Source organism: Haliotis rubra, unplaced genomic scaffold (assembly GCF_003918875.1).
Source record: "Haliotis rubra isolate DU_JTF1 unplaced genomic scaffold, ASM391887v1 Scf770, whole genome shotgun sequence".
NCBI classification, from domain to species: domain Eukaryota; kingdom Metazoa; phylum Mollusca; class Gastropoda; order Lepetellida; family Haliotidae; genus Haliotis; species Haliotis rubra.
This window is the reverse complement of record NW_025767491.1, coordinates 345,029-372,857: the sequence shown is the minus strand read 5'-3', so window position 1 is coordinate 372,857 and position 27,829 is coordinate 345,029. Positions and strand designations below refer to the sequence as shown.

The 27,829-nt window shown below is 40.3% G+C and overlaps 1 protein-coding gene across 1 annotated transcript; it reads right to left on the bottom strand.

Moving 5' to 3' along the window:
- Positions 1 to 2,727: 2,727 nt before the first annotated feature.
- LOC124260628 (synaptotagmin-4-like) lies at positions 2,728 to 27,829 on the bottom strand. The gene is made up of 4 exons (XM_046694948.1): positions 27,634 to 27,829; positions 19,500 to 20,299; positions 8,182 to 8,305; positions 2,728 to 7,080 (listed from the first exon to the last, which is right to left on the bottom strand). The coding sequence occupies exons 1-4, from the start codon at positions 27,668 to 27,670 to the stop codon at positions 6,773 to 6,775; spliced, it is 1,269 nt and encodes a 422-aa protein (XP_046550904.1). The 5' UTR covers positions 27,671 to 27,829; the 3' UTR covers positions 2,728 to 6,772.

Here is a 27,829-nt window from a genome sequence, read left to right as displayed (position 1 = left end):
ATGGTGTATATTTTTGAAAATAATGAAAGGATTCTTCTTCCGGAATATGTTCCATTTCCTTAGATCCTTTTTCATGATGCAAAACATCTTTCCTAAAATTCCTTCCACAATTAGTATGACCCAACATGAAACATGATATTGATATAGATGAATAATCCTAAAAAGACAGAAGAAATGTGTAGCTTTGTTGCCTTTCTTTCTTTCTGAAGATGTGAACTGACATGAATGGCACTGTCGGTAAAGACTAAATAAAAGAATTGTTTTACAACGATGGTGAAAAGATATAGATTAATGAAAAAAAAAAAGATGTTTCAAATGATTTAGATCGACGAGAAACTAGGAAAGGCAAAAGAAAACTGCTAAATGAACCTGATTTCATCGAATTTACTGTTCGCATGTCCTAAATCAAAAACTCTAATTGAATCGATTATTTTCAAGAAAAAAATGCATTATATGCAGGTACTGATAAAGTAATACCACTGGCACCAGTGGTGGTGCAGTGTACCATGTGATATTTTATCTATTTCTTCTAAACCCCTGACCGTGCAGATCCTAATTAGTTTACGTTTTATCCAAGTTCAAATTGATAAATAGCCTCAAGTCAACAGGATACACGTGTTAATTTCTTTAGTACACAGATGATACTCTGTATAAAAAGGCTTGCCGGAGGAGTAAAAAGAACCTGTGTTCAATACAGGTCTCAGTTTAGTTCAACCTAAAGCTCATCCAAAATCACTTTCTATCTAAATATAGCTGCCACTTCCACAGAAGTGAAAAACATCTCTGAAATCGATGATGAAGGAGCTAGTTCTTAACCCTCCTTCATATATCATGATCCCTTTCCCTATAAAATCTATTCCGAGGTAAACCAGACCAGCTGTACGGTACATGTAATGAACGAACCTACTAAGTTGGTTGAATTGTAACCTCATTTGAAATGTCTAGTATTGTATTGGTGTTACTGTATTGTCAATGCTTCTTATGTCAATTTGACTTTACCTCCATATTACTGGGTCTCGTAAACCAGATCTATTATTCACGCAAAGCAATTTGATGGAATTCATCAGAGGTCTAACCCACACTTGCCACTGTTTATGACACACGCTCGACACAGGTAATTGTTGGGTCGCACCAAGTTAATGAGACAATGTGCGGAATGGTAAGTCCTGCCTGAGGATCATCCATGCACAGATTGTCTCATCGAGAGTCGTTTCCATCGTCAACACGTGAACATGACGACTGACGTCAGAGATAGTAACCCTGACAACGCCAGGTCATCAATGGTAACCTTAGAAACGTAATTTCAAGTCTGTGAAGGGAATATTGGTTGCCCACACATCCCACGCCATTCTCTTCTCGTTGTTAAACACCAAGTAAACACTCCGTCAGAATTCTCTGCAGGTATTCTCCCCGTATTGATTGGTAAAATTGTTCCAGACAAATTCGGAGAAATGAAGTGTCTTAAAAATCATTTTATGTTTATGAGAAGAAAGCCCACATGTTAGGACTGGTGTTTAATGTACATTTTTTCTGAGGCTGAAATGTAATTATAATCTCTATATTGATTTCCTATATGAGAGTCTGACTTTGAAGGTGTATTTCCAAGACTTCACGTTACACACCCTTAACTATTTTAGTCCTCTGTACAAACAATTCTGCATTGAAGGTGAGAGGGAGTAAAGCCTTCAACAAAGTCTGCACTCCGTTGAGTAAACTATCTCCATCCTGCTCTTTGATTCCTTATCAATAGAAGTCAAGTTCGTAGCAGGAATCCTTGGGGCCTACCGAAGAGGAATGAGATACGGTTGAGAAGAACCTCCTGGAACCGACATCAGCTGACAAAAAAAGTGTTTTCATTAAAAGTCCTCACAGAACGGACGACGTCTGATTACATTCATCATTAGATTTGATTTTGAGAGCCAGACATCGTGTGAATGAGTGAATGAGATTTCTTGAGTGTGTGAGGGAGTTGGGTTTAACGCTGCTTTAAACACTTGTTCAGCAATATCAAATCGTGGAACACCAGATTTGGGCTTCAGAAATGTGTGGATTCAAACCAAGGTCTTCGACGTGACTAGCGAACGCTTACACCACTAGGCTACCCCGTTGTCATAACTGTTGTCTTTGTGTAATGAAGACACCACATCACACGTTTTGGGATTAATTAATTTGCCCATTTTTCAATCATGTTAATACAGGGTATTTTATCATGTGTATTTTGGTAACAAACAAAGTTGTGATCAGGACGAAGCTGGGATTCCACACTGGCTCAAGACAAACCACTGTTATTGCTCATAACCCTTCATGAGCCTTCACCGGCTTAACGTCGAGGAAGTAAATCCATAATAAAATAACAATCAAGACTGATCTCATCGACAGCTAACCACAATCTGGCTTCAATCCCAGTGCGTAGGCGGGTCATCAAGGTCACTGACTGCTTACATAAAATGATGGTTGGTTGGTTGGTTTGTTGTTTAACGCCGCACTCAGCAGTATTCCAGTTATATGACGTCGGTCTGTAAATAATCGATTCTGGACCAGACAATCCAGTCTTAAACATTATGAGCATCGATCTACGCAATTAGATACGATGACATGTGTCAACCGCGTCAGCGAACCTGACCACCCGACCCCGTTAGTTGCCTCTTACAACAAGCATGGGTTGCTGAAGGTCAGTTCTAACCCGGACCTTCGCGGGTGTACATTAAATGAAAACATGACACCCGATTCAACAAGAATAGCTCTCTTTATTACACGGAATCGTTACCGCTGGATGACACACTAATTCCAGTAGCCACACACCAGCTGTGTAACGGTCAGCTGACGTCCACCATGAATGCTATCTATCTGACATGATGCATGACCACAACTTGCAATATTCGACATCAGCGTTGAGCTGGATACACATGACGGTTGGTTCATAAAGCACCTACAGTTATTACTGGTTCTAATCAATTCTTTTATGGAAGTGGTATACAAAGAAAGCGAATGTCACGGATCTCCATTGTGAATGGACACATTTATCCATGTACAAGACACTTCTATGCACCGTAGGTGATCAGATATTCTCAGAAAATGTTATTTCAAAATGTAGCAGGTTAGGCATGCTATTGTTCGAATACTTGTGATTGATATTTATACCGAACGAAAAAAGGTAGATCTATATCATTCGAAATATTTTTGTATAAAATCTTGCGCTAAGTCTGCACCACAATAAATATTTTTTAAATGCATTGGTGCCTATATCTGACACGATTTCCGGTTGTATACCAATTCCATATATTTCTTTCGTAAATGTTCCCATTCATGACGAGAGTATCCAACTGCACAACACATGCCGTGGCTAACACAAAGAAGACATATTGTAAATTATGAAGATTGCAAAGTTTGAATGTCACCAGCAGGACAACAGTATTGGTACCAGTACTCAGTGGTATGGCTGCATTCTAGTGTTATATAGCACCCATGGCACGGCATGGTCACGGTAATATCCCCTACAGTGCAGGTAGCTATCTTGTATGTGGTTGTATTGCATTGCCCTGTGTTCAGTAGGAAACATCATGTCCTACAAACATGAAGTAACTTTCTTTGATCTTCCAAAGCATTCTGGTCATAAAAGTTTAGCATTTTTATTTCCTTCGCAATTCATCAATCTTCTGTCCGTAGCTCTTCCAAGATGTTTTTTTTAAATAACCCCTTTCGTTTGCTAAGTGTTCCAAAATATCTGCACGATAGATAAACCATATATACGTCACTATTACTAATGGAGATATGCCAAATAAATACCAAAAAAATCATTAATTTCGAGGAGAAACATAGTCTTTACTTTTGTGTCGCGAGAGAGTGACATTTCCAAATGGAGATAACAACATTTAAACCAATCTTGAATGTTCACATTCATTTTATTTGGCATATCCCAACGGTTGAAAATATACATAAATATATCATATATACAAAGATTTTATTTATATTTTTGACATGATTTTACATATTTTTCTTCTACGTGGTAATGACATACACAAAAGGTAACAAAATATAATCTGGGAGAGGAGAAATAAATTAAAAACACATACACATCAAGTAATTAGTCTGATCCTCGCACAACTATTTCCTGTGGTAAAATATATCAATATAATGTTACGTCTTCGCGGGCAATGACTGTACGGTATGTTTGCCTTTACGATGGGTATAACAGTGCAAGCCTTTGAAATGGCAGTTTTGTAGTGTATGCACAACCGCAAATTCAAACCTTATATACTAATCGTGATTACTTTGTTTGTCTTCAACAAGTGAGTGTTTACAAGAACGATCGTTAGATGACAGAGAGCAGGTATGTAGAAGTTGTGGGAGACTTGGATAAACATAAAATACTAATCGTGGAACATTGATCGTGACAGATCACTATAGTAACAGAATACGTCAACATGTAGTTTTTATGTACAATCGGTGGTATTTCGTAGATCCGTTAACTGTATACAAAACAATCGTCAAGGATTATAACTCATACGAAAGGTGGAAAACATTTCAATGGGAAATGAGCATGACAGTTTTGTGCTACCGGTCAAGAATGTTTACATCGTAACATATTAACCACAATAAGTGTTTTGTTTCTACACAAATGCTTGTGAATATTTGTTTTACTTTAATAGACCGAAATATTTCAACTGTAGCACTAAGTAACATGATATTTATCCAATGATTTGGCATGCCTTTGCGCATGCGCAGTCCATTTACGAAAACCGGTAAACGCGGAAGTGACGGTTGAAAAACAGCAACGACAAATACTTCCGTCTCAGATAAAAACAATATAATATCACATATTCACAACAAATACCGGTGGTTATATTCACAGAACATCAGAATGGTGGTATCTTCAAAATCTCAGCTGGACATAATCCTACAGAGTGATCTCCCCTTGTTGCGTCGGTAATTTGACGTTTTTATTACCAAGGTGAAGTTCACCTGAAAGATGGGAGAGGGGAGAGGTAGGGGAAGGGAAGGGTTTTGAGAAATTCATCCGAGTAACTGGTTTGATTGAACTTTGTAGGATCACATATGCCCTTAAGTACGTACAATATCACAACGTTTGTTTATCTACAGCGAATATATATAGCCTATGAACAAGTGACATCTGACGTCGTCACGTTGAGCTATAACAACGATATGTAAGCGGTATGAACATGGACACGTTAACAGACGAGAAACACAGCTGTAATATAGCCACAAGTACCATTATACCGCACCGCCATGGCCACCTGATACATGGCTGGAACACAATCCTGTAACATGTATTATCCTGTTCCTTGAGCTTGGATGATGGATGCCAGTGCTGCTGTCAAAATGAGCTGAATTTCACGTACCACTATCACCAACTAGCAAGAACGGCGTTGGTCATTTGTAATACATATACATTTTGAAAGGCTGCTTAAAAATGCCCTGCCCAGTTTTAGAGTCATTCGTGACCAGTCATGCCATTCCGGAAAAGCCGAATGGCGACTCGTTCCCCTCTTGAAGCCATTATATTTACGTGGTTCTTCCGTGCAAAAGGTAATAGCGAATGAAATTGATGTACGCATCTGAATTGCAAATATAAAATGGGCATTATCTAAATCTAAAACGGCTGCAATTTTCATACGTGTGTTACAACATTTTACTGGCATTTTGGTATGAATTAAATGCGTGTGTAACTTCAAAAAAATATTTAAAGGGGTTCGTCGACAAATGTACCCAGTCATACGCGCTTTCCGATTGGTTGAGTTTACTTTCCCGCACAGCATCGACGGGGGAACGAGTCTTGCAATAGCCAGAAAGGGTTGAATGGTGACGGATGTTCTTGATCATAAGAAGAATTTATTGCCCTCTCTCCAGTGAGGATAATGTAAATTATCGGGTAACGCTAAAGCTGCATCTAACTCTGTATCCATGGCAGGGCTGTTAGATCCAGACACAGTCGAACAGCATTCGTTTTAAGCATTGTACATGCACAATTCTAACAAATATTTACATCATCGATAAATGTCTTGGGTGTAACTTTCAAAATGCAACAGAAGTGACGTGTCACCTCGAGAAATCATGTTTAATTTTACAAAGATGCCTTTTTGTTGGTAAAAAAGAAGTTCGGTTATGGACTAATTTTTGACAAAGGTTAAATCATACCCTACATCCTTCATGTTTATTACGATTTATGGCTTTCTTTGAATTAAACGTAATTAGAATAAACATGAATCCACTGTAAAACACACCATTTTGCACAAAAGATAATGCAACGTTACTTCATCTCAAAACGAACTTGCTAAAAGCTTGAGATGGGATTTTTATAAAGCTACTGTGAAATCAAACATGATTTTCATAATAACAATTGATGTAAAACGTATTAAGGATGAGAAGAAAGTACCAATTGCTTTTCTAGTTTCACCCAATATCCTCTAAATCCTGTCCTCAGGGATCCGAAACACGTGACATAACTGTCCACTCAGTCCTGAAAAGGAGATATTGTTCCGAGAAAAGTTGAAAGATTTCTAAATAAATATTACCTTTGAGAATGGTTTCATATGTTTCATAAGAAATCGGTATTACAAATGTAGTAAGAACTTGGAACAATAGTATGTGGCTAATCACCAAAAGGTATGTCAAAGACTCTGCAAGGCGATTTCAAGATTTAGCACTGTCTGAGGATGGTCCTGGTCAATCCGTATAATAAATGAACCACACTCGCGTCCTTTCACAAATAAAATCTCAGTCTTTCATCCCGTCTTTCACATTGGCTCAGTCTCTATTCCTTCAGTTTATGCCACTCGGCAATCTGTTTCCGGGGACAATTCATAACCTCGTTCCAATGATTGGCCTCTTGTCCGACCAGTTTGGCGCCAATTTCGAGACGACCAATGACTTCGTTTTTCGTCATACGATCCCAGTCAAGTACCAGCAGTTCCAGGCTGATGTTCTGTAGGCCCTCGTTGTAGGGCACGTCGAACAGGAAGGATTCGTTGAAGACCGGGTTCAGTGTACGTTTCTTCACGTGGGTTTTCTTCTTGGCTATCCGTTGTCCGTTGTAGAGTAGGTAGATCTTAACGTATGGATCTGGAAATAAATGTATCTATTGTTACATTGTATTCGCCATATGTGCGACATGTTGACCCGTTCAAGAGGCATTAAGGTCTGGATTCTGAAAGACTCTGGTCTTGGGCCTGTTGAATTTTCAACCAAATTAGTATATAAACACATAATTGCTAACACAAGTTGTATTGCCTAAATGTGTGTATCAGTTACTGGTTACGCAAGACACAATGTCGAAATTTCACGATTCTAAAACCGGAATGAAAATAGGCGCAAAATTCGGCCGAATTTGATCATATCTATTTTGGCCATATGGCCGTCGTTGCCTGCCAATTACAATATTGTTTGCTAGCTGCTTAACGCCACACAAATATTCCAGCTTTATATCCGTGATCTGTAAATAATCTAGTCAGGACCTAACAGTTCAATGGATGATATCACGAGCACTGGTCTCGCATATGATCTGCATCAGCCAAGTCAGTGAGCCTGACCCTTCTATACAGTTAGTCGCCTCTTATGACAAACATGGACTGCTAATACCCAACTCTAAACCGTATTTTCAAAGTTTTCTCATGAAAACTCAAGACACTTTGATTCATCATTGTTAAGGCTTACCTTATGATAAACTATATACACTGATATAACAAATGTCAAGTTCTAAATTATTCATTAGATCAGATCTTTCCCCTACCGTGCATGTGCGTGATAATCTGGCGATAGGTCAATACGATTTCGGGTGCACATTCTATTCAACCAGAGACAAAGCGTCTGAGTTACCGGTACGTGTGAGCGAGACATTCATGCCAGCATATATGATTTCTTTGTCTTGATAAACCTGCTAAAACGAGCGTATATAATTAAGACTGTGCCTTAATCTGATGAGGATATGACATACACCTTGTCGTGTCTGAGCGCCATGACATTGCACCGAAAAGGTTTAGTCGCCTTGGTATGAGTTTGTGGTGGGTGCCACCTTTGGGCCAGAATATGTTTATGTTTTTGAGGACCTGGTATCATTACTATTTGGTAGTGATTCATAAACACATGCTTATGCAATAGCGGAAGCGTTCACTGGGCTCTGTTAGGCAGTGTTTGCTTGTGATTGTAGAAGGGTGTTCTCGCTACCTGAGAGTCCAGTGATGTCCATCTTGGGGAGGTTTCTGGCTTTAAGAACGACCACTCCGAGTCTGTTCGCGGCGGGTTGGTAGCAGAGAGACACAAGCAGTTCCCCACGGCCCTGACTCCGGAACTGAAACAGATACAGATCTCATCACAATATTGACAACGTGATGAACTCGTTCGGGGCATATTTTGCTCTTTTCGACTGAAAGAATAACCCACATGTACATTGAAATGTTCTAAAAAAAAAATTCAAAGATTTTAAAACACAAATCTCCAGGGAATAATCAGTCTCTGGTGTCTCGATCAATAGAATGGACGCCATGATCATAATTAATAAGTTAATAAGACTTTGTATCACTACCTACACAACTTGTACACATACGGAAGCGTGCTGGTGTCTAAGAGTGAGGGCTGTCCTCCCATTCCCACCACCCTCAATAAATAATAATTACAAAACCCCCCCCCACACACTATTTTTTTAATCCCACAACGTGTTCACCATCGGAGTTCGTGGCGAGCCGTGAAGATAAGACACATGGCCCTAGTCTCTTTTTCTATCGAGAAGAGTGCGCCAGACCACTTATTCCAGAATGTCTTTCTCTCATCCAGTTCGGTTGACCTAACGGCTCTCGTAAGGATGCTCGGGACAGAATGGGTAGTTTGAGGAACAAATTAAATAATTCAGACCCAATCAATATGTCTGCAGTAACCTGACCCCAGTTCTCCCCACACATAATTCTAACTTCCCCGTTCCCAGAGTGCTATTAACGTTCTGATAGCGCCTCGCTCTTCCCTCTTGGATGGTACTTCACACTGGTTGGAGGTGGAAGCATCCGGGCAACGCAAAGATGCTCTGCCGAGAACTTGAAAAGAAGGCATCCTGATATGAGGCAAATGACACACCCTGTACTGTAGATATATACTTATAACAAAAGATGATCAAATGGCATTTCCTATTCCGACATTGTTCCAAGCAAATCAGATGTTTTCTTATCTCAACCAATACACAGTATTTCTGGATGGTTGTTAAAGGGACACTCTGCTTCAGTCACTAGTGCCAATATTCTGCCTAGATCAAAACAACAGAATTAGAACAACGTGTCAACCTAAGACACTGTCTCTGTGTAAGTGTTGTAATCATTAATTGCCGAACTGATGTGCTTGAACTTGAACTAGCAAACAATGAGGTGATAAGGGAATTCGATCAATTTTGACCAATCATGGCCAATCAACCAGAGCGTAGTCAACCTTTAACGCACTCATGATATTGTGAGGATTCTATATACAACATGTTAAGCCAGTTGTCCCTTAATCAGGTGTCTGTTGAATTACTTTACCAGGCAAATATAAAGCTGCAGTAACATACCCAAACTCATCCTAAATCTCATCACATCTCACATCATTACACCAATCCTCGCGTCAGCAGAGATAACTTTGAACAGCTTTTGTCTGTATTTAAGATACATTTTTAGAAAATATGCCAGAATGTTCGTTTGTTCAAACGGATTAATGGAGGTGTTCAGCATCCCAATTAATCAACACTGAGGTTCAGCTGTATCTGACTTTCTGTTTTATATAATACAGACTAAAATACCGAATATGTTCAGTTCATCAATAACAACCAATACATACACACAGACCCAATCTGCGTCTACGTTTTGAACAAGTCTAACCAAAGACTTGTTCCAGCTACAAAATGGCTTTATTGTAAAGACACCATGCTCTTTCCCTTCCCACGTCGGACATTCAGACAAAATAATTGCTATTTTCCATGTTCAGTCACGTCAATGCAACATGGTAGTGTTATTTACATAACATAACCGATCATATTACCAGCAGCTAACACCACAGACGGGCGCACAAATATCCCCTGTACCGTTCTCCTCAGCGCGATATGTTATGACAGCAGAAATAATCGAATGGCTATGGAAAACTTCCAATATCCCATTGGGTTTAAACAAGACCACGTTTGTGTACAGTCATCCTAGTTGTCCCTTGGGGAAGGATTTATATTTGCTGCAGAGTAAATGAAGATATGGCACAAGTGGTGGGAGCTTAATCAAAGTCTTAATGCAATTGTGTCCCTTTGGGGCTTTCATAGTTTACCATCGGGTCTGATTTCATGAGAAATGTCAGGCTTCTACCAGACAACGATCTATCATAATTCATTAACTGTGTTTATGGATTACGCATTCATTTAAGTGGCAAAACTCTTACAGATGTTTAAACCATGCTAAAAGTTGGTGCTGTCCAATAAACGGTCAGCTGTACATTGAGTCAGAAATTATGTTTCTGCTATATGTAGCTCCGCTATAACCTACACTGATCATTTAAGACTTACGAACATGTATGGAGTGTCACAATGTAATAAATGATTGCTGATTAAATACCAGCTTGGAGTATAATCCTACATGGAGTTTAAGAAGAGATCCAATAATAAAGACAATTCTATCTTACTCTGTTATTTCACCTTACGATTCTTTAGGGGGCAATAGGTAACAACACAGACGTCCTCGGGAACCAGTGAACTTTGCTGACCATTGAGTCACGTGGCTCGTCTGTCTGAGTGGTATAGCATGTATAAAGAAAGAGTGTACGGTGAATAGGGAGCGAGATAGTAGAGGAGTAGCCCAAGGCGGTTGTTTCGTTCCTTTTGAATTCCTTAAGTCCACGGGGAGACGGCTCTGTGACATGATGGGGAATCATCTTTATTGTCTGGTAACAACTCTTGCCCTGTAGATACAACTCGATGAATATTTTATCACGATTGGGATTGCCCACAGAAAGTCACAAACACTAGAATTTAGTAGCTGCGCTCTTTTTAAAAAACGTGCACTTCAGTCAGCTGGACGGAAAGCTCTTTGGCCTGTGAGTACGCCATCTTTGTTTTCTGGCAATATCTCTTGTTGCTTAGGATTCTAAACGTTCAAAGAAAGTCACTATCACTAAATATTTAATTGTATAGTATTGTTAAACACCATATCCGTTCTCGAAGGGTTTCTCTAGAGTAGTAGTTGAAACCAGCATCACTTCAGGCTCTCCTCAACAGCTGACACCCTGTGAAACTGAAATACCGTTATTCCAAAGTCATTCAGTCACTAACGGTAATTTCCGGAAAGCAATTTTTTGCCGAACCAGGCAGATCCGGAATAACTATTTTCAACTGCACGCTGTCCGTATTGGCTGCAATAGACACCCACATGCTCATCACTATTGCATGAGAAATGCCAACAATTATTTCTCCTTTTCGAAACCTTGTTATTACCAATGAAGCCGAATGTGGAGTATTGTACCCCATGGCATTGCCTCTATGTCGAGCATCAGGAATCAATGTAATTTCATGTCGTGACGCTGCCGGAACAATGGACTTAATCGACGTTGTGTTTGTTCTATATGCTACACCAACCAGACAGTTGTAATGGCGACTTCACAATCTATAAGTACACATGTAGCTGCGGGGATGTTCAGAAACACGTGAAGATAAACATCCTTAAGTATTGATTTCCATCAATGCGTCCATTAAACAAGTCATTAGTGTGTTTTTTTCGTAGCGTAATAGCTGTATATTGACTTTACATATTCCATGAAACATGCAAATACAGCTAGTTTTCGAAGTGCGAAATTTCATAATACAATGATTTTAGTTTTACGCCGCCTTTAGCAATATTCCAGCAATATCACGGCGGGGGACACCAGAAATGGGCTTCACATATTGTACCCATACGGGGAATCGAACCCGGTCCTCGGCGTGACGATCGAACGCTTTAAACACTAGGCTACCCACCACCCCTTGTGTATCAGATGCGAGATCTGAGATCGGTATTAGTGACTGTATGTCTTATTTCTGAAATATGATTGTTTAATACTGAATTATTACAGAATAACTGTTCACAGCATTTTTATTTAAATGTTTAAACTAAGGAATCAGTTCCTATTTTGCTTGTGGATTGCTTACGTCCGTCGGCGGTCACGTTTCAAGAATATTGAAGACAAGTGTATTTGTACAACAAGATCCTCATGATTTTCCAGCTGACACAAACGCCCACAGTCTCCTTAGCACTGGCATTTACCCACAGTACTTGAGAAATGGAGTCAGGTTTAACGGACTCTGGTGGAAGAGCTGATGGCCGGATCACGCCAGTGTCAATGTTGCTTTGAGTCACGTTGCAGGGCGGATGCCATGTTGGTATCACGCGTGTATATGACTTTAGACACCAAGGTTATATTGATTTCACGTTTTAATGTTGGTGAATTGTAGGTTTGTTTTGTTTGTTTGTTTGTATTTTTGTTTGTTGCTTGCAATCAGCATTGTTCCAGCTGTATGACGGTGGTCTGTAAATAAATCGATTTCTGAACAAGACAAGCAAGTGATTGACATCATGAGCATCGATCCACGCAATTGGGATACAATGACATGCATCAGCGAGCCTGACCACGCAATCCTGTAAATTGCCAAGACAAGCATGGGTTGATCAAGATCAATTCTAAGCAGGGTCTTCACTGGTATGGTCAATAAAGGCATTTACTTATGTAATAAGAAAAGAAATGAATTGTAATATTTCCGAAGTAAATGTAATCAAACCAGAATAGAAAGTCAAGAATGATTTTTAATTCTGTCTGACATTACATTCCAGAGTTTCAACCGATTGCTACATTTCATGAATCTAATATCAGCGTTATATTATTAATGAATGGAAATATGACTCCTTCTGTTAAATACATCCCTCGTGCCATGTCCAGACTGAAACAGACAGACTCTCTACTGGATCATGTTCGCTTGGAAGAAGCTAAGATGAGGGTGCTTCCCTGAGAATTGATTTCGTTTATGAATGACGCTACGTCATTGATTTCATCCCACCTCTGACACCTAAATTGAAAGTCAACATTTACATGCCTCCATATAGCATTCTGCATGTTTAGCGAGAGAGTACAGGTTACAATATCGATTGCGAAGGATATGGAACCCACACTAGACTGTGTTTGCATTGGCAGTCTTAACCATTACGTTTTTGCCAATGCATTTTTCATGGAACATTGCGCTTACGTCTAAATTTAAATAATTAGATTTCTTGTTTACCGGAATATAAGGATAAAGATTGGACTTTTAGAAGCTAATGGCGCAGATGGTCTGAAATGATGGTTTGGATACATCCGCTGATCCTTTTAACATTTCAAAATCCTATGTGCGTTCTCCAGTCTTCCAACAATACACAAAAATGTTCAGAAAATGTAGTAGGTTTATTCCAAAAGGTCCCTCCACGACAAGAATAATGTAGTTTGTGCAGGAATATGTTGATAGAAGTGTTAAGGCCGATGAAAAACGTTGAGAGCAAATTATGGCATATTTGGATATCTGTCGCCAACAAACGCCCACGTCTACCGCATTTGAACAGTTCATCGCCCCTCAGTCATTCCCTCCCTTTGAAAGACGATTACAACTCAACATGCCCAGTGATCACCTAATTATATAGGTCCATCTACATCATTTATCATACGCAGGTTTTCCCAAAGGGGATGGCTGCCATACGGGGAAATATATGGAAAGGTTGTATTCTGATTTTGCTGGTGTCAAACACACAAAGGAAACCAAAGTTAATTTCGATACACTGCTAATGATGAATAGTTGATAGCTCCGTTCCAAAGATGTGGTTTGGTTAAATTGATTGCTGCTCGTCAGCTCTTAACAACATTGCGCCTCATCGATAAGTGAAACAATATTAAACCTGTACAATCAGACTGATATCAAAGGATCCGTCTTTAGAAATTTACCTACAAAGGACGAATACCATGAGTTTGTCTTTGATGCCAGACGAACTTTCGTATGATATTATTTTGTACATTTGTAAACATATCACCACAGATATGTAATATACCCTAACCCAATACGCCTGTTCAGCATTGACCCCCCATATAGGGGGAAATAGACCGAAACGACATGACAATATAAGCGAAAAAGATTATTTCCAGTATCATAAAACATTTCCAGTGCATGAGTCCAAATGAAAAAACTTATTTTTCGAAAGGCTGAGCGTATCCTGCCCTACCGATAACACCCGTCACAAACACATCAAATGGCAAGTCAAAAAATAAAGACGTTGTTATTCATAAATGTTATATGTCGTCAGTGTTTATTGACCACTGATTGAATGGATACATTTATTTGTTATTCAAAACAAGTTTTCTGCTATGGCTGGATGCATGCCAATATTCAATGTCTGTTGAATATGCAGAAGTTAATTATACATGTGTACGAAACTACGGCTTCATGTTTCGTATTTAATACGGGTACGAAACTACAACATTCACTTCAGCTTCTGTCTGCTTTTGTTAATGTTAATGTTTATTAGAAAGACATACAAAGTATCCATGCCCATCATGATATAAGACTTTACTTTACCTTGTGTGGGACAGCGCCTAGGTGCATGGGTATATTCTTAATATTTTTAAAAGTTCTGATCAACCTTTGTCAATATGTACGTATATGTGTGTTTGATAACGTAGGTTTCACCAAATGTAACTATCCCACAGAAGGTTCCAGAAGAGAAGCAGAAATTCTGCTTAATCTATATTAGATGGACATAATCTATAATTATACAGACATTAACATCATCTGGCTGAAAGCACAGATACCATAATTTTATCAATATGTCATTAGGCACTAATCCCCGCTAAGGACAACCCGTCATTAATCAAGGAAGACATAACACATCAACGCACGCAAGAACCCAATACTGAAGAGCGTCAGCCGTGAAGAACGTAATAACATATCCATATGACCTGGCCGTTGATGTCTTCTCAGCATGACCCGATTATGGATATGCTCCAAACATACGTCGAACGCTAAGTAGGTAACGGATCAGAGAAGTGAGTCTATAATATGAAGGCCATAATCACTACTGTCGTTCCTTATCACTGGCAGGGAAGCAGGTGCAGTGTTTTCCTGACCGTACCGTGACAACATAATAGTCTGAGAACCTCGTCCGTCACAGAAATGAAGGGTGACATTTGTTCTCAGCAGAATATTGATCTGAATGACAGTTATCAGTGCTAACAAATTTGCAGTCAATTCATCCAGTGTACATTAGTTGATTGCTTCTTGCACAGCAAGGTCATTGTATTGGACACAATAGTAGGTAATGGGGAATCTGAAAATAGCCTAAATGTTTCGGATGAGACCATTGGTGTTTTGTTGTATCGTTAGGGGATACGTCTACCTGGTTTCAAGTGTAGATTCGATACATGTAAACTTCATTCGAAACCAGAAATGATGGGGTTTCGATATTGATCAAAGAATATTACAGGTATAAAATCGACATTCGAAAGTACTAATTTGAAATAAAATCCGGTTTAGCTACTAAGCAGCTTTAATTAAGTAAGATCAGGTTTTGAAATTGTCAAACGTGCTGCTGAATTAATACTATATTTGCGGTATTGCCTCGCTGGCAAAATCGTGGTTTTACCTAGAAGTCATAATACAGGATTCTAAACTGTCATGAACGAGTAATTGACCGACTATTTCTCCCACTGAAACCCTGCCACGGTCAAATAAGTACGCTATGTATACAATGACGATGGAAAAGACGTGACATATTAACATTGTATGTTCAGTGCTGATGAGACATTATTTTGAAATATATCTAAGGGTTCATACTTCTTTAGTGAATCCAAAAGTAACTCAAACAGTTATATAAGCACTCTTTATAACCACCTGTACCTCCATACCTCAAAAATATAGAACGCGCTCTCCGACATGACCAGACTCCATAGTCAAATGGCGGATCATCCCAGACTGCTTTTGTATAAATCACAGCATTTGCTCTCTGATATTTTCAAATAGTTCGCTTCAGGACTTTTCCATTAATTTACTGCAGACTTAATGGTTGCAGCCTAATGGTAGCAAGGTCTTTGCGATGCTATGAAATATTTACCGAAGCAATTACCCATTACTTGTTAAAGCTCTTTCCATTATTGACATCATATTCAGTTCGTATTGCATTGATTATCATCTAAGACATCACTTGAGATAAGACATTACAATACAATGTATTCTTGAGACTATAGCGCTCCGCTAACTATAAGTCTGAAGAGACCAGGAAGATCGGCTATATTGATTATATATTTATGTTGGCGTCAGTGTATATATTTTCATCCATAATCCTTCAACGTATGAGATGCTGTCATGAGACAGACACTGAACAATACAGATCTTGATCTCAAATTACCCATGGTCCTCGTTTGACCAGTGAATGAGTGACTTAAGATTTATAGTCACATCAGCAATATTTCAGCCGTATCGTGACTTTCGTTTGACCAGAATTGTGAACGTCACAGACATGCGCCATATTGTAACTTTACCAATGAAAAACCACAGAAATAACCCCTGGCAGCAGTTTTCCTATTGATAGATATGCCTGTCTGCTCTTGATAGTCATCTATGGTGGAAGCTATTCACATTCAGAACACTCTGGCATTATCCTTGAAACAACTCTCGTACATAACATGCAATAAATATTCCCTCGTGAAAGATTCATTACAGCGGCAATCGCTTCTGAGGCGTGATATTTATATCGACTTGTTTTGCTGGAAGCTCTCTGCATTGTCACCCTGTTGCGCTGGAGGAAAGGTCACAGATCAATAGCGTTATCAGTTCCATCGATAGATTTAGCCTCCAGCAACAAGATTTGGTAAGCGAGTTGTTGGAAACAACGATCTTCCACTTTGCGGTTGGAAGAAGCCATACGCATACACTCAGCCCCGGCCATGTGACCAGATGCCTGTAAGTGGACGATCTTGTCAGCCCTTTGATGATGTCGTTGTGGAGTACAGAATTTCATTAGGTTCCATGTACAATATGCTTGGTTCACTGAAGGTGCTTACGCAGACTTCTAAGGTTATTTGCTGCAATATTTGTTTTGCTACGATGTCGTGAAACCTTGCCTGGGTCAGTAAACGAGTTTGCATGGGTTTATGATGGTTTTGTGAATACTGGTTGTGGTTCAGCAACACTTGCTTGCACAATGTCAGGAATTGATTTTTGCTGTTGTGCAAGGTGACGTGCAGACATACTGGAACGGATATTGACATCCTGGCAAACATCAGCTTAATGACCTCACAAGCTATTTAAATTTCTAACGGGCTAATAACGAAAACATTTGAATAACGTGGCATTTCCAAATTAAATTTAAAATATTTTGTATAAAATTGAAATTCTTTCAAAGTTAAATATTTTCAAATTTGCAAGAAACACTTAAACCAAAATTACTTGAGTATGCAAAGAAATGGTGCGTGCCTAACGAATGTCTGTGAGACTTTTCTGAAACGTTTATACGGACCAGTTCATGTTCAATGCTTGGAGCTCTTCAAACGTGAACACTTAATCTACCCGTTCGTTTAGCTACCACGCACAGCTAAGGATTGGTGGCAGCGGGGATTGTGCCCTAGCGTCAGACATGATGCCATGGGAAACGTGCTCTTTTGTCAGTTATACTTCCCAAACGGCGGCAATTGGCTCTGTCAAGGAGATTAGTTGTAATGGAAGTAATTTCTTTAAGTGCCTCCTTCAGAAGAACTAAATGCAGGATTTAGAGCGACCTCGCTCGCTTGAGTATGAATGTGGGTGCCAATTATTGAATTTAACTCTCCAGGCAGTGCATCCGACCATTGGACAAGTTCCAGGGTTTAGAGGAGGCGAATTGATGAAATGATAATGTTTAAATGGATCCAGTGGAAATAGTTACTTTCATCATATAAACCCGACTTGAGAATATATCAAGGGTCGATTTATCGTCGCAGTACAATAAACACGTTACGCATGCTCAGATAGAAAACACAATGGAAATGTGTTGATGTGCATTTTCGGCTTAGATCCTGTCCGGAAGTACAGCGCGTCATATATCCTGTTTTCAACCCACAATCCAGGATGTAATGGAATCAATAAGGTGTTCCAATGTCATCTGAAGATCATATGAAACATGAATGGTTGGTTGGTTGGTTGTTTAAAGCCGCATTCAGCAGTATTCCAGCTATATGGCGGCGGTCTGTAAATAATCGCGTCTCGACCAAACAATCCAGTGATCAACAGCATGAGCACCGATCTACGCAACTGAGATACGATTTCATGTGTCAAGCAAGTCAGCAAGCCTGACCACGATCCTGTTAGTCACCTCTTACGACAAGCGGGGCGGTGGGGTAGCCTAATGGTTAAGGCGTTCGCTCGTCACGCCGAAGAAACGGGTTCAATTCCCCACATGGGTACAATGTGTTAAGCCCATTTCTGGTGTCCCCCGCCGTGATATTGCTGGAATATTGCTAAAAGTGGCGTAAAACCAACTCACTCACTCACTCACTCACTCACTCTTACGACAAGCACGGGTTGCTGAAGACCACTTCTAACCTGGTCGAAAAATGAATGAGGAAAGGGCAGACTGATATGTACTCTCCACAAACCTCCTACTAAAACCATGTTACGCGCTTGTATTATTGAAGCAAATCCCGCTTTGATCAAAGCCATATCTGGAAATGTCTGTGTCAGGGTGATGAGACTTCCGTGCAGGACGTGATGAGATATATGTGATTTATCCACAAGGTGATGGTCTTTATTAAGGTACATGACTGTTGTCATGGAAACCGAGCTGTGTTACAAAAGCTACACTTCTTGTGAAGGCAACGTGAAAGCATGTAATGAAATATGGCTCGCTTCAAAAGCAATTTGCGAAGTCACGATTCATTTTTAATTACATGTCTCGTGGCATTACGCGATAGTTTACCCAGAAACCATTTGCCTGGCGTGTATTTTAGATTGAACATTGATTACATACATATCCTATGACATGTGAGCGTCTATACATGTTAGATTCGATACATCGTGATGAGACCCGTGGTGTTTAAGATCAGCTAATCAGGATTAAAGTAAGGCTTATGATGTTTCTTCAATATGAGCTACTCTGACCTGTCCGGAAATCGAATGTAAGCTTTCACACCGTTTAAATCTCGCAAAAATATGACCACGAGTTAAAAAGGACCGGTTTCATCAATAGGACAATTTGTGACATCGATCACGGGTCTCCCTGAAACGATTCAACAAAGCAAGCGATGAACCCTCTACAGAGACTTTCTACGTGATGTCCAAACCACTTGAGTAGATTGTCTGCATCTGCACATAGGTGTCTCTCATCAACAATAACATGGGCTGTCTATCGTGGTACTCTTATTCCACCCAACAAAACCGTAAACTAGAGATGCCCACGTTCACCCAAGTCTTTATATGAATACTTCCAGAGTCTGAATACAAATGCTTGATCTAAATGAACCATTATCCTTACCTTGAGATGTCGGGGCGAGATCTCCTTGCTCAGTGGCACCTCCTTCTCACTCACGTCCACACCAGCAAGCGGGTATATCACCTCCCCGATAATGTCATCCCGGGAGAAGCGGTCGAAACTGAGAACAACAAAGTGGAGGGTAATCCCGGGTATTTGGTTAAGGTTGATTCCATAGAAGGTGAAGGTCTCGTCATACACAGGGTTCAAGGTCTTCCGCAGAACCCTGGTCTTGCACTTGTGCTTCTTTTCCGGAAGCAGCTGCAACTTCACATAGGGGTCACATCCGCCCAAACTCGGGTCACGTGGCGGCAGTTCAACCGCCTTGATCATTGTGACCAACAGCGCAGTCTTCTGCACATCGTAGGTGACAGAGAAGTGGAGGGACCCAAGTTTGGTCGTCTTCTCTTCCAAATGATGCTCGCGCATGACGTCTTCCTTTTCCGGTGTGGCGCCATCTTTTTCGTTCTCCACGTACACTTCCGTTTTGATTGAACTTGGGTCACCACCAGTTGGTGAGAAGCCGGGAGAGGTGGTTCCTCTGTGGAAAGGATCTCTTTCTGGGTCAGGGGGAGTTATTGGACTTGTAGCTTTAGACTTCATAATAACCTTGCCTCTCACTGGTGCGCTCTTTTTCATGCTGCCCGAATTGCTTTCCTGGAGCCCTTTCTTGATGGCGGAAGAGAGGCGGTTCTGGGCATTGCGCATGACACGGCGTCGGTAACATTTGTAAGCCACCACCGACACTGTTATCACGAAGCCCACGGCACCGATGACAATACCGGAAATAGCGCCATTAGAAACTGCAACAAAATATTGAAATATCAGTGAACCAATTTTCATATTCATTGAATGAAATATTTTGATATATTTGAATCATCTTCCCTTTCCTGGGGCGGTGGGGTAGCCTAGTGGTTAAAGCGTTGGCTCGTCACGCCGAAGACCCGGGTTCGATTCCCCACATGGGTACAATATGTGAAGCCCATTTCTGGTGTCCCCCGCCGTGATATTGCTAGAATATTGCTAAAAGCGGCGTAAAACCATACTCACTCACTCACTCTTCCTTTTCCTAGTATCCAAGATAGCTATTAAATACTAAAAGCGAAATGAAAGAAGAAAAGCAAAATTAGTAATCAACTTTAAAATAGAGTTATGATAATAATGTCCAAATGTAGTGAAGCCCTCTTTCCATAAACACAATCAAGAGCTTGGGTGCTTTGTTTATGTGTCCATTATGAGATGGTTAACAGTTATATTTTGTTTTTACCGACATCAGAGCAGAACCAGGTTATTGCACAATTATCGGGCCATAGCCCTTCCTACTATAGTCTCGGAGATTACAGGCTGATAACCCAGATCAAAGTCAACCAAGAATATACATACTGTTTAATTTACCGTTTCCTGTTGTGTCAAGCAGTGCTAATTATATTTGTTACGTTGCCTGGCAACTTATCCTAGGACCTCTTTGAAGCTACGGCCTAGATGGACCGCGTTTTCAGAAACACTGTCAACCTTCAGAGGCGTAATCAGAGTTGTGATGAGATAGAAGGCAGTTTAGGAAAAGCCTTTACAGAACTTAATTTTCACTTGTGGTTGTCCAAATCAATGCTATCCAGGGCGGTGCTGAGGGGTCGGTTTTCAGTCTAGGCACGGATAAACACCATTTCAAAATTGATTGACCTCTTAAGTAAGAGTGAACATGCCTTTCAAGAACATGTTCTTCCGATCAAAACATCCTTTCAAGGAAACTTTAAATGCAAGGTAGTTGTTTCTTCTGCGTTGCAGAGTAAATTGTTACTGGAGGAATTCCCCGCAGTGAATACATCAAAGTATACAGAGAAACAACTTATGAAGATCTCCCTTGCAACGCATCAAAGTAGGCTGGAAACCATCTTCACGTGGAGCGGCAAGACAAAGGTTTAGACAAACATCTGGATAAACGTCAAGAGATCACCACTGGATCTTTGCTTCAAAGAGACGCAACTGTTTGAAAAACAATGTTGTGTATTTTGTCCCCGTATATGTGTGAATTTATCTTTTGACAGGGTGGACAAAGTCCACTCCAGCATTATCGAGGAGTTGTTGTTGGTGGTAACTTTTTACACGGAGAAGCCGAACTTGCTGGGCGCAAGCGATGTTTTTGTTGTATTTTTTGCATTAACATGATATAAGAACACACAGAGTGTTGGATAAGGATAGTGTTAATTAACGTCACTTTCTACACTTTGTGAGGTTTGTAGAGCGTTAATGTTCTTAAAGTCATATATAGAGGGTGGCCTATCTCGCTGGTGCCTGTAGTTGTACATTATCAGGGGTTGTTTTTAAACCTCCATTTAGTTATGTTACTGAAGTCTGGGTTTCTATAAGTACAAAAGCATTTAATTTAAACCTTTTATGAAGCACAAGTTTGTAAGATTAGACAGTGTATCGCGGTCAGAGTTCACATCTTTGTCGCTCAAAACTATTTGTGTATTTGTGAACACTGTTTGCCATCACCCATTTTCAAAGTCCCTTGTATTGTATGTTATTGTCCCCTAAACTGTTCATATCTCACAAGTGGAATCTGCCTGCATCAGAGTCGTTTACTTGTTGTATTCATATTATACTGGCGCCAGACACAGACTTCTCCGTGTACATTTCCGTGTCCAATTACCGGGTCTAATGTTCCACATGTTCAGCGTTCACCAAGCTATTGACAACATACTAGGTAAATCCAGAGTGACCACAGTTGGACTGGGGATATCACTGACCCACACACAGACCGGAAACCAGATCGGTCGATCAGCAAAATATTGTTTCTGTGCCCTTGTAAGGATAATTGCTTGCGATCTACCCGTCTGAGATATTGGTACATTGATTAGGGGCTAACACATTGTTGTCAAGATCTAATGAAGCATATTGAAAACAACATATGTAATATCTGCACTGTGGTTCCAGTTTTTTCTCCCCTTTTTATTGTTGTTGTGGGTATTGTGCTGTGGTATGTTTAGGGGGGGGGTGGGGGGTATGTGTATGTTGGGGGTGAACGGAGATCACTACAGACCTAATCCAGCTAGGGTCCATGCAGGTAGCCCTTTCATCAAACACAAAAACCTACGTTCACGTGTGCTGCTTTATTCACGTAGGCCTCTAGTGTTACAAGAAAGCTATTTGTGTTCGCGTGCATTTATTATTAATATAAGTAGTAACTCCCGTGCATTGATCAAGCAGCACAATTGAGAATTTACGATTCAATTAACAGCCCGTTTCTGTCGGATACCCCGGACAATAGTCGTGCTGACGAGGAACTCAATTATTCAGACCATTGTTTTATCAACCCAGGGTAGCCTTGAGTGCGCCTGAAACAACGGATGATGCAGTGGTGTGGTGACTTTAGCGTTAATTTCTGCTGAACTTCCTGGCTTGTTCAGTTGGGATGTGTTACTGTGGTAATTGTGTCGAAGACGTGTATAGTAGAATAGGATTAGAATTAGAATTTCGACACCTGTCACCTTAGAATCAGTGTCATTCCCGTGTGATATTTGCATGATATCTGTTCATGTAAGGGAAAGGAGGACGACACATGGATAATGATAAACATTTATGATAGACAGGGGGTGTCTGACGAGGGGTAGGATAAGGGACGCGGATTGTATAATGTATTGTGTAAATCGAATTGTGTAAGCCCTTTGTCCTTGTTTACGGATGTTCAGCTGTTATCCCCGGATTGTGATGTCAGCTGTTTGTTAGTGTCCACAGATTGTGATGTAAGCTGTTTGTTAGTGTCCACAGATTGTGATGTAAGCTGTTTGTTAGTGTCCACAGATTGTGATGTAAGGTGTTTGTCGTTGCTCCTGGATTGTGATGTAAGGTGTTTGTCCTTGTTCCCGGATTGTGATGTAAGGTGTTTGTCTTTGTTCCCGGATTGTGATGTAAGGTGTTTGTTAGTGTCTCCATTTTGTGTTGTAAGCTGTTTGTCGTTGTTTCTGGATTGTGTTGTAAGCTGTTTATCGTCTCTCCCCCATCCCTTGCACGACGCGCCCGGTGTATTCCAGCACATCTCTGCACGTAATCCAGGACAGCCAATCAAAATCACACCTGTTTCTTTGTAGAAAATATAGATGGAACCTGACATGCTATCTGTCAGTACGTTTGTACATCGAGTTCTTCTAGAAGGCATTTAGTGACACTTAATCATTGTCGAGTAATGTATCATTGTGTCTACGTATTGAATTCCGTCTACGCTGAGAGCATCAGCAGATATTAAGCTTGGGAGAAAAGCCTTTGAGAGATGAATTAACAGCAGGCATTGATGGAATTGTTCTCCAAGACAATTTCTGATTAGAAAGGACCAGACAGTATGAGACAATTAAGGGTCGACCGGTACGCCCTCCGTGCCATCCAATAAGCGTGTTTTATAGGTAATCAAGGTGGTTATGGTGAGGAGATGGGGATACCAGAGAACAGAAGGGGTTCAACAGTATCGTACTACATAGGCATGCATGTGTGTTTGTAAGAGAAAGGTCCAGGATCGAACTGTGTTTATTGGTAATGAATTTGAATCCCATCAACAATGGTGCTACCCTGTACTTTAGAAATCAGATACAAGCTCTTCTATTTGAATCAGCGCCTCACCTAATAACTCTGTGCCTTACTTAGAACCTATTGTCCTAGCTACCTGCCTTGACCTTGACCTACTTGTCTGAAATGTGCACACCCTGTGATATCCGGTACTGAGATTTTGATTTGAAAAATCGGATAATTTCCATTTCTTTTATAGACTGTCTCGTAAATCGACCAACAGCAGGGAGTTGAAGGAAGGTTGGTCCGATAGTTACGTGACCAAGCTGTTGCGTGCAGGGCAGAATGTTCATTTACATCACCCCCTGGGCACTAACAAACTCCCGAGGGAGGCCCGTGCACAATTTGCCCTGTACAATACAATTATAACACTCCTTGACAAAGGGTTGCCATGGAAATCACACGAATACACGTATTATCTCATTGGGCCTGAAGGTTCGCAGGGATAAAGTGCATGCGTTGCCTAGTGTACTATGTCATTATATTCCAGTGTACTTTTGGTTGTTTAAAGTGTTTTTAACTAGATAGGTGAAATAATGTGTCAGCAACTGAAGTGTTGTTTGCAATGGGTTACAGTACAACTGATTTATACAATTGTGGGATATATATTGTTACATTGTTCCACATTTTTATTATCTGTATGTCCACGGTCAGGTAAGGAGGTGCGACAAAGGTTCATACGGCTTGAGAAAGAGGCGAAACAAGTTCATGTGGTTTGGTACAGAGGTTAGACACAGGTCCATACGGCTTGGGAAAGAGGCGAAACAAGTTCATGTGGTTTGGTACAGAGATGAGACACAGGTTCATACAGCTTGGAAAAAGAGGCGAAACTAAGGTTTACACAGATTGGCTGCGTCATCCTGAAAGATGAAAGAATGTCGTGTTTAGTCAAAGCCATTCTTTCAAGTCGCGATGGTCAAACCGGGATGACAAGAGTTTAACCTTCGTTGACACTCTGACTACAGGTCTGGACAATCAGCGTCGATGAGTCTTGCCACGATTAAAGACATTTCAGAACAATATTAGGCTTATTTTGTCGCACGGCGACAGGATGTGTTTCAGGGACCGAGTGGACACACGGCATTGCCAGTTTGGCTAATATGCCCACATCTGATGAAAACCGTTATGTTGACTTAAACAAGAGACAGCGTGATTGTAATGTAATGGGGCTTCGTTTCTGAAGACGCGGTTTTTGGTCTGATTGCGGGATTATTTGCATTGCCCAGGAAATCAATAGGCGAGTCTGCTTTGGGCCAACTTTAAGCAAGACTGGTTTGGGGCTAATTTTACAGCCCAGCATGCCAGCAAATATAGCTTTCACATTCACTGCAGCTCCTTGCACTGATAGACAAACTGCAAAAAGTGCAATTGGATGGTAAATATTTCAACGGATTCGATGCCACCTTTCATATTGCGGAGTATGAGTTGGACATATAGGATAGCATGGAGGAAATTAGTTGCGATGGGCCCCTGATTGTTTGAGGGATGGTGGTCATGGCTGGGGACTGACGTTGATGGATGGTGGTCTTGTCAAACGACCTGCTACATGTCGGATAGTGATGACTGATTACATTGATAATGTTCCTGATGCTGGTGCTATTGCACAAGGAACTGTAGGCTGTTCAGTAAACGTTATTCAACCTTTGTGATGGTCGTGATGCTGTGGTGTTTGTGAGTGAGAGAGTGAGTGAGTAAGTGAGTGAGTGAGTGAGTAAGTGAGTGAGTGAGTGAGTGAGTGAGTGAGTGAGTGAGTGAGTGAGTGAGTGAGCGAGTGAGTTACACTGCTGCTTTATCATATAATTAAAAGTGACTGTCAGTTTACTTGAATTGAATTCCATTTTATTCCGAACACGAATTTCGTTTCTGTGGAAAACATGGAGATACAAATTGCTTCTGCGATGATTTAAATGTCTGCGGGAGTTGTTTCAATTGAATCAGAGTGTTCTGTATCGTATCACAAAAGATTAACAACGCAACAACGTGCAATCTCTTGACATTTACGCTGAATTCAGCATTGTCGCGTTCAAAGCCAGCCTGACCATTTTAGACGCAAGGCAACATATTGATTTCAGCATCGCAGCAAATTCCTTCAAACGACACTCGGTATCTTAAAACGTTTTAAATCAATAAATAGGAAACGGGCAAATAATAATCCCGTTGGTAGAACGTCAACATACGACGTCTTCGGGTTTTAGTACTTTCGCAGTACCATATGGACAGTGGTCGGCTAAGGCCTTTCACCGTGGGCGTACTGCGTCTTGTTAATATATCCCAACAGACGCCATGAGCCAGGTCGTGAAGGGTGTAGGAAGCTGTTACGACATCCCTTTAGTAGTTATAATCTGCTCATGGCGAGGTTGGATGAAATCGGAGTACCATTGCTGAATAACGTGACATCATTCAAAAACAAATGTTCATATAGCAATCATACTTTCTTTATAAAATTCAATACTTTTTTCATCTTATCTATAAATTAATTGAATATTTATGAACAAATATTATTGTGCCGAAAAAAGACAATTTACCCAAAATTTAATCATAAAAAGAACATACCGTTTTCAGTATGAAAATATGAATAAACTATCTGAGACCGTTTTCCTTAACAACCAAATGAGAGCACACTGTCGGACAAGAGAGTGTATACAAGTATGTTTCACGGCGGCTATGGGTGAAACAAACAAAGAATGGTCATTCCATAGAGATCTACGAGATACAGGAATCACAGGCGATATCATATCATCATATCAAGAAGTTCCAGACAAAAATCGGCAGCTTCCAGCCTCGTAATTGTTGTATTTTTGATTTGTCAAATCCAATTTTCAAGTGTACATTTCTTTTGCCAGGCAATCTATAAAAAAATGGACAGTTGCAGGAACCTGTTTTAATGAGATCTTCTTTCAGGTTGTATTTCAATAACACACAAGGAAAGGGTGGTTGGATGTGTGTTACAGATGATAGGTGATCCGAACAAATAGTCGAGGATTTTCCTAATCAGTATCGGTGAAACAGAACCCACCGAATACGACATGGGGACAATAATACAAAGACTATCATTGATGTACATTAAACTTGAATAACAGTAAATCATATTATTTTACAGCGGACTTAACTCGATATTGACGAACGTTTGTAATTTCTTTAATCTTTAATTCGTATTCGACATAATGACAAATAACCTTGCCATTTAAACAGATATTAAGGATTGAATAATTCATTCATGTGAAAAAAAGATGTTCTCATAAAGGGTTTATAAAAAGTACCAATTTACGAAAGAACGAATTCAAATTCTATACGTTATGCTGAAAAATGAACCACAATTTCTGTTTTGTTTAATGCGGGACAGCGGTACTCCCCAAACATACCTACGTATGTTAATCATCACAGAAGAAATAATATGTTGTCCGACACGTAAGGGTGATATTAACTAGATATGTATTATTTAACACGACTGAATGTTTGTCAAAAATCTCCTAGATACAAATTCACGCTCAATCTGAAAATCAAAACATCCACTAGTGGCAAGCCATAATCGGAAAGGACATTCCGACACAACGGAGGTACGATATAGAAGACTTACTATGCTGAAGAGGATGTCCGGCTTGTTGAACGGGCATTGTGTTAATATGGAACAAAATTCACAAAAATCTCGGCAATATTGGGATGTCACACAGCAAAAATGGTTTCAGCCTGTTGAAATATTCACGCCATATTCCTTCCTTAACTTCCAAGATGGCGTCGTTTGGCCGTGCGCGGCAACAGTCGGGAACTACTGA

What these genes read in the sequence shown, in the direction of transcription:
- LOC124260628 (XM_046694948.1), bottom strand. Translation starts at nt 27,670, where the DNA reads ATGCCCGTTCAACAAGCCGGACATCCTCTTCAGCATA. An exon ending in CGGACATCCTCTTCAGCATA is followed by an intron (nt 20,300 to 27,633) that starts GTAAGTCTTCTA and finishes ATTTTGTTGCAG; the next exon opens with TTTCTAATGGCGCTATTTCC. An exon ending in GGACATCACTGGACTCTCAG is followed by an intron (nt 7,081 to 8,181) that starts GTAGCGAGAACA and finishes ATTTATTTCCAG; the next exon opens with ATCCATACGTTAAGATCTAC.